This window comes from Chrysochloris asiatica, unplaced genomic scaffold, assembly GCF_000296735.1.
Source record: "Chrysochloris asiatica unplaced genomic scaffold, ChrAsi1.0 scaffold00144, whole genome shotgun sequence".
Taxonomy (NCBI): domain Eukaryota; kingdom Metazoa; phylum Chordata; class Mammalia; order Afrosoricida; family Chrysochloridae; genus Chrysochloris; species Chrysochloris asiatica.
Window position 1 is genome coordinate 2,871,379 of NW_006408662.1, and position 8,526 is coordinate 2,879,904.

The 8,526-nt window shown below is 38.9% G+C and overlaps 2 protein-coding genes across 2 annotated transcripts in view; both read right to left on the bottom strand.

The window, feature by feature from the left end:
* The window catches only part of LOC102820173 (ribosyldihydronicotinamide dehydrogenase [quinone]-like), a 67,276-nt gene extending 65,317 nt beyond the window's left edge, over window positions 1-1,959 (bottom strand). Inside the window, exon 1 of the mRNA XM_006870576.1 lies at window positions 1,947-1,959. Coding sequence (XP_006870638.1) covers window positions 1,947-1,959 — 13 coding nt within the window. The remainder of the gene's footprint in view (window positions 1-1,946) is intronic.
* Window positions 1,960-3,907: 1,948 nt separating this feature from the next.
* The window catches only part of LOC102820557 (ribosyldihydronicotinamide dehydrogenase [quinone]-like), an 8,027-nt gene continuing 3,408 nt past the window's right edge, over window positions 3,908-8,526 (bottom strand). Inside the window, exon 4 of the mRNA XM_006870577.1 lies at window positions 3,908-4,084. Within this exon, the coding sequence (XP_006870639.1) occupies window positions 3,908-4,084 (177 nt within the window). The remainder of the gene's footprint in view (window positions 4,085-8,526) is intronic.

An 8,526-nucleotide genomic window follows, 5' to 3' on the forward strand; every position in this document is an offset into this window, starting at 1 on the left:
TATATAGATGCGTTAATTATTGTGTTGACTTTTGTCTTTCTACATAAACTTTAGAATAAGTTTGCTGATAGCCACAAAATACGACACATAGATTTTGATTGGGATTGCATGGAATCTAAATATCCAGTTGGGAAGAACTAACATCATAATAATATTGAGTCGTCTATCCATGAACATGGAGTATCTTTTCATTTATTTGGATCTTCTTTGGTTTCACAAAACTCATCAGAGTTTTGTGATTTTCCTTATACAGCTGTTGTACACACTAGATTTATACCTGAGTACTAATTATACATACATTACACTTTTTGTAATCTGTCACACAGTTCTATTCATTTTTTTCTTTGTTGTTAAGTTTGTGAAATTTCTATTGACATATCTTTAAGTTCACTGAATCTTGATCAATAACAGAAAAGCAATGTTCAATTTAATGTAAACCCATTAAAAGCATTCTCCATTTCTGTTACAGTGTTTCTGATTTCTAACCTTTCCTTGAGAATTCTTCCTGAGAGTTTATAGCTCTCTGCTTAGATGACCCCTATGTGCTTGCAGGTAGTCCACTTTTTCCATTGGAGCATGGAACATATTAATCAGGACTATAACAAGGAGCTCTGGTAGTGTAGTGGTTACGAATCGGGCTGCGAGCTGCAAGGTCAGTAGTTCGAAACTACCAGCAGTTCCACGGGACAAAGATGAGGCGGTCTGCTCCCGTAAAGATTTACAGCCTCGGAAACCCTGTGTAGGGTCACTATGAGTCGGAACTGACTCCACGGCACATAACAACAACACAACAACATTTTAAATTGCCGGTCTGATCAATCCAAAATCTCTGTCCTATTTGAGTCTGGTTCTGAAGTGTGTTCTCTCTCTCCTCAGATTGTGTATTGTTGTTCTTCTTCTTAAATTTGCAATTGTTGTTTTTTGCCTTTAAGCATGCCCTGTAATTTTTTGTTGAAAGTCTGAGCTGCTATAGTAGGTTAGAGAAATGGAGGTAAATATCCTTAGTGTGAAGTTTTATGTTTTATGCTGTGAGTTGGTTTGTGTTTGAGCATTTTTTTTTTTGATGTTTTATTGTGAATTATGTGATCGTTTACATGGGAGAACATTAGCTTTACATTCATCCTATCGTATATCGTTTTGTTGCCATTGTTACAATCTCCTCCATGCATCATCAACCAACCAAAGGGTATACCCTGCAAGCCTGTCCCCTAGGTTGTCAGCACAAAGCCCCTCTTCCTCTCTGGGTCTAGAGTCCCCAGCTGCTCCATCTCTCAACCTCATAATCTCTGCCATCACTGTTTCTCTGGGTAGCGTCCCAAGCATGGGAATTTTGGTTACTTGAGAATGAGATGGTCTGGGTTCCAATCCTAGATCTGCCCTTAGATAGCTGTGAGTATCTTCACCAAGCTTTGCCTCTGCTTCCTAATCTATACAGTGGAATTAGTACTTGCTTATAGGTTTGTTATGAGGGCTAAATAACTAAAAATGCAAGTAAACAATTCATATCAGCTCCTGACACATATTCAACATCCAGTGGAATCTTGGTGTGGCACTGTGGGTTAATGCGCCAGACTGCAAAGCCTTTAGAACTGCAAGGTCGGTGGTTCAAGCTCACCAACTGCTCCTTGGAAACCCTATACAGGGTCACTATGGGTCGGAACCAACTCGACGGCACTTAACAACAACAACAAACAATACATGTTTGCTTTTTTTTTTTTTTAAAACTATTACTAAAAATCCCATTTTTTTCATTTGTTTTAATATCCTTCGTGTTTTACTAATCTTTTTTCTTTTTAATAGTTTATGTTTTGTCGATGTTGCAAAGATACCCAGCAGAATATAAGCCAATTCAACAATTTCTGCATGTACCATTCAGTGACGCTAATGATGTTCTTAAAGCTGTGCAGCCATTCCACCCTGCCTTTCTATGTTGTTCCCCCACTTACCCAAACTCGCCATCCTCAGAGCTTTCTGTCTAACCTGTCCACTTGTTGTCAATTTCATTTCATAAAGTTAGTTCTGTAAAAATCCCCAGTTCCGTTAAACAATTAACTGTAGGATCAGCACCAGACTGCTAACCAGAAGGCTGGTGATTCAAACCCACCAACTGCTCCTTGGAGACCTTCTGCAGGGTCGCTATGAGTCAGAACAGACTTGATGGCACTAACAACAACAACATTGTTTGGTTAAAAACAAAAATTACGTAATTTAGTTTTGTGCATGTCCTTAGAATCCCTTCCTATAAATGGAGTTGCCTGGCCTAAGCATCAGGTGTGTTTGTGAATGATTATCTGATCGCTCTCAACTGGATGGAACCATTTCCCAGGATCTCAGGCCAAGTACTCTTAGACTGGTAGGATCCAAGTGACTTTAAGGCATGACTTAAGTGACCCGTTCCTCTAAGGGCAAAATTAAATGATCTTGGCACACAACTGATGGAGCAGAGGGCTACCTGGGACTGAAATGGGCTGTCCCCAAGGTTCCCATACCATCCTTAACACCAAACTCCTCACATTTCATCTTGTCCTATATCCCCACCTCACCACCATGTCTGGGGCTCCTCTTCTCCCTCATGAGGCATACACATCTCCCCTCTCCCTTTAGAACAAGACACAGACTGAGCTCCCTGGCTGCTGACACTGTGTCAACCTTTTAACCCTTTCTTACATGGAGTAACTTAAGTTCATTTCTTTTATACCAACCTCCACTCAAATAGGAGACCCGGTGTGGCACTGTAGGTTAATGTGCTGGACTGCAAGCTCGGTTTGAACTGCAAGATAGGTGTTTCAAGCTCACCAGCTGCTCTTTGGAAACCCTATACAGAATCGCTATGAGTCAGAACTCACTCAATGGCACTTAACAACAACAACCCCTCAAATAGGGTGGAGGGCAGGTGGGGGCTGTGGTTATTTACTTATTTATTAAAGCACAATTCTCACTGCCCTTGTGATGCTGAATTTCTTTTCAGCAATAAGGTTTTAAAAATCAGGAATTAAGGTAAGTCGAGATGAGCTCCAGGTGTTGGACCTGCATGTGGAATGAGTATTCCTGCCATTTATGGAGCTAAGGGATGAGGGTGCAGGTGTGGAAATAGAACACAATTATTGACATGGCAGATTTGAGAACATTGAGTGAACTCAAGTACCATTCTAAAAGGACTGGAAACTCTGAGAAATTCCAGAGACAGAAGATTGATGAGGGAAACATCAGCCCAGGATACCTAAGAAAGTATTAGCATACCAGAAAGCAAGAAAATGTGAAAATACAAAAGGAGGTGAGATTTTGGAACCCCTTGACTTTGGTACCCTCTCAGTCTCTTTGCCCTGGATTGGGTAGCAAGTATGAGCACCAACAGTCTGAATGGGAAACATGAGTTTGATGAACAATTGTGAATGTCAGAACTGTACAGAGACAGGAAGAGGGTAGCATCAGAAAGATCCCAGCAGAGAAGTCAATTCATTAGGATAGCAGCCAACTGACACCCCCTAGAGATGGGATCCGGACAAGAAGACATGGCTTCCCAAGATCACCGAAGATTTCCTTGCTACATATCAAGTCAAGCAAGTATGCTTCCCTAACGATGGCTCATCCATCACTACTGCAAGCATATAAGACAGCAATGATGGAAATGCTGAGAAACCTCTGCTCCTCAAACGCACAACAAACCCTGACCCACTGATCCTCAAAAGAATGGCTTCCTGATGAATCAGACAGAAATGCAAATGCATATGTGTCTGGTTTGACTGTAATCGGGTGGTACAGAATCCTGAAGACACTCATCCATGAACATCTTGAAACATATCCAGTAGCTCTTTTGTAATTTTATTTCATTACAGCAGCATCTCTTCCTTGCATTTGCTTGGATCTGTATCATGGTGCTCTTGTGTTGTGTGCAAGGCACAAAGTGTTACTGCCCAAAGTACCAAGGTGAAGTGCAGTTGATGGGCTCCTCTGTCCAGATGGTCTTCAGCCTCTGGGCCCAGGATGCCACCATTTCCTTTCTTTCTTCTTCGGATGCAAACTCAGGTGCATAACTGATTTGAGGGGCCAGGACATTAAATCCACAGAAATGTAATACACCATGCTAAAGGCACAAAGAAAGAAAAGAGCTGATAAGAAACCAAATGCCTTATGTATCACCTGGTCAAATAATTAAAGGACAGGGTCATATGAAACAAACCTTTATAACTAATAAAATTAATTGAATGATAATAGAAAACTCAACACAACTGAACATCCTGACAACTTTAAGATCCTGGGATTTCCAAATAAGGGGAAAAGTAAGGGGCAGCTGGGATTTCCAAATTATATTATACAATTGAGAATCATCTAGAGTTGGGAGAGGTGGCAAGAAGGCGGATTAGGCAGAAAGATTGTATGGACCCTCTACAACAAAGATATGGAAAACAAAATGAAACAGATGCAGATGATTTTTCTAGGCCTCTGAGATTTATATGAAAGGATAGAGAAGTGGACTGAATGCTTACTAGGAGAGAGAGCTGAGTGGATGTGACAAAAAAGGAGAGTGCTGACCTGTACCCACAAACCACATGGGCACAGCCACTTGAGCTTTTGTGAGTGGCTTCAGAGATGAGAAAACATATTGGTGTTGTAGAAACATGCCTGTGGCTCACAGAGATTAAGAGGGCAACAGTGTCCACACAGCCCAGCCACAACCACCGCTTCTATGGCTCCACCCATTGGGTAAGAGTCAATACCAGCTGCTATCCACCAGATCAGCAACAACAATAAACATCAATTAAGCTGACTTGAACTGCATAAACGGATAACGGTGTATAAGCTCATATCCTGAGCACACCCACTAGGAAGCATCATACAATCATCAATGCAATACAAATACAACAAATCACAATGTCTCAAAAGCAAAAATTTCTGTTCATATGAAGAAACAAGAGAGTGGTTCAACCAAGTGACCAAGGGTTAGAAAAAAAATTTGAGGAATAAAAGGCAATGGAACCACATGACAGAGAATTCAAGAGAATGGTATTTATGTACCTCCAAAGGATTGATAGGTCAAGGGAAAAAAAGGAAGAATTCAGAAAAGCACTACAGGAACCATCAAACTATAAAAAGGACTGGAGACAATATAATACAGAATCTGAAAACAGAAATCCAGAAGATTAATACTAAGATTTCAGCAGTGGACAACACATTGAAAGGGCTAAGGGGTAGATTTGAATCAATGGAAGCCCAAATTAGCTTGAAGCTAAATCATTCAATACCAGTAAACTAGAAGATCAATCAGAAAGAAGTAGAAAACATCTGAAGAAAGTATAAGATTCATGTGGGTTAGCATGAAGAGGAATAAACTATGAGTGACTAAAATTCCAGAACAGGAAGAAACAAAAGCACAGAAGAGATAGTCAAAGAGCTGTTGGAAGAAAACTTACTTCACATCATGACAGATGAGAAGATAAATACTCAAGAAGCTGAATGAATCCCAAACATGATATAGCCCAGAAGAAAATTATTAAGACATATCATAACCAAACTCTCCAAAATCAAAGACAGGAAAGAATCCTGAAAGCAGCTTGAGAAAAATGAAAAGCTACCTACAAAATAAAACCAGTAAGATTAAGCTCAAATTTCTCAGCAGAAACAATGCAAGCAAGAAGACAGTGGGGAGACATATACAAAACTCTGAAAGAAAAAATGTTGCCAAACAAGACTCATGTACCAGCAAAACTGTCCCTCAAATATGACAGCAAAATTTAAAAGTTTCTAAATAAACAGTAATTAAAGGAATTTGTAAAAATCCAGAGCAACTTTACAAAAAATACTGAAGGAAATTCTTTGATTGAGGACTAATAACAGCAGACAACAACTGGAGACTGACACATATGGCAACACCATCCAGAATTCAATTTAGATATAGAAGTATACAAAGTAAATCAAACCTGCAAGATGGAAAATATGGAATCAGTGACATCAACTTATAAACAAGACAAGTATAAAGCAAAAACATGGAAAATTATAGTTACAGAATTCCAAATGTCAAGGACATCTAGAAGATTTCAAGATAAAGCAGACTGCTTTGAACTGGGGAGGAAATTAATAAACCTTGTAGGGTAACCTCTAAGAAAATTAATATGTCTTCACATCAAATTAAGAAAAGGGAAAACCATAAATTTTTGTAAATATTAAAACAAAAGCAGTGAAGAAATTGATTTTTTAAATGTACAAACAAAATGAACTCAGCACATAAAGTATTGGAACTCATTGAAAGATTCAGCAAAGTGACAGGATACAAGATCAATATACAAAACAATCAGTTGGAATCCTCTATATTAATAAAGACCACTCTGAAAAAGAAATTAGGGAAACAATACCATTTACAATAGCCACCCAAAAGATGAATACTTACGAATAAATCATACTAGAGAAACAAAAGGCCTATATAAAAAAACCCTAGAAAACACTACTAGAAGAAAGTAAAAGAGACTTACAAAAATGAAAGAGTATACCATGCTCATGGATAGGAAAACTTAACATTGTGAAAATGTCAACACAACCTACAGCATCTATAGATATGATGCAATCCCATACGAGATTCCTACATCAGTCTTTAAAGAGATGGAAAAACTGATCATTAACTTTATGTGGAAAGGAAAGGAACCTGGGAGAAGCAAAGCATTGCTTAAGAAGAAGAACACTCCTTGATCTCAATATTTACTATACAGCCACAAGGGTCAAAACAGCCTGAAACAGATACAATGAAAGATACATAGATTAATGGTACGGAATTGTGAACCCAAAGCAAATCCATCCACATACAGTCTGATGATCTTTGCAAAGGGCCAAAACATATTAAGTAGGGAAGATATTGTCTCTTCAACAGATAATGCTGCCAAAACTGGAAATTCATTTGCAGAAGAACAAAACAAGACCCACCTCTCACTTCGTATACAAAAACAAACTCAATGTGGATTAAAACTCTAAATGTAAATCCTAGAACTCTTAATATCATCAATGAAAATACAGACAAAAACTTAGAAGCTGTAATAAATGGCATAAATATATTATCAAATGTCACCAAAAATATACAAACAGTAGAACACAAAATAGATGACTGATACCTCCTAAAAATCAGATACTTCTGTGCATCCAAAAATTTTACCAAAAGAGTAAAAGGTAGCCTATAGGCTGTGGTAAAAACTTTTTCTACTGACATTATCAGACAAGGGACTAATCTCTAAAATTTATAGAAAACTATATATAACACCTCTACAAGAAAAAGGTAATCCAATTAAAAAATGGCATAGGACATAGGCAGCCCACAACTTAAGAAGAAATGTTCATGATCATTAACCATTGTTGTTGTGTTGTTGTTGTTAAATGCCATTGAGTCGATTCCGACCCATAGTGACCCTGTATAGGGTTTCCAAGGAGCAGCTGGTAAGCTTGAACCACTGATGTTGCAGTTCAAATGACTTTGTAGTCTGATGCATTAGCCCACAATGCCACACCAGGACTCCATTAGCCATTGTTGTTTTGTTGTTAAGTGCCGTTGAGTCAATTCTGACACACAGTGACCACATAGCACCACACCAGGACTCCACAATCAGCTATTAGAGGGATGCAAATCAAACCAACAGTGAGATATCAGCTCACCCCAGCATTAAATAACAAAGTTTTAAAAACTAGAAAACAATAAACTCTGGTGAGGGTGTGGAGAGACTAGGACCCTCCTACATTGATGGTGGGATTGTAAAATGTTTCAACCACTGTGGAAAATGGTATGGCACTTCCTCAGAAAGTTAGAAATAAAAATACCGTATGACCCAACAATCCCTCTAATTGGTCTATAGCCACAAGAAATAAGAGCCAGGATGCGAATAGCTCTATGCACACTGATGTTCATCACAGCACTGTTCACAGAAACAAAAAGATGGAGACAGCCTAAGTGCCCATCAATGGAAGAATGGATAAACAAAATGGAATATTATGCAATGCTAAATAATACTGCTGAATCTGCGAAACACCTCACAACATGGAAGAACCTGGAGGACATTATGCTGAGAGAAATTAGTCAATCACAAAAGGATAAATATTGTATGAGACCACTATTGTAAGAACTCAAGAAAAGGTATTCATACTAAAAGAAATGCTCTTTGATGGTTACCAGGGGTGGGAAGCAAGGGAAAGTAATTCACTGACTAGAGGGTTGTTGTTGTTAAGTGCCATCAAGTCAGTGCCCACACATGGCGACCCTGTGTATGGTTTCTGTGGAGTGGCTGGTGAGTATGAACCACTGACACTGTAGTTCAAACCGACCTTGAGGTCAAGTGCTTTTCCTAAGGTGCCACATGTTAATTCGTGTGATGGGGAGGGCAACATAAATGAAGAGGGAGGCAAGCAGAAGAATGATGAAGACAAGGGAAGACACAGGCAGGTATGCAGGACTAAAGGGGACAGAGGTAAATAGTAATCTGTACACACCTTAGAACAATAATGTTCCAAATAAACAGTGATATACATACACAACCTTGGAACAACAGCATTCTG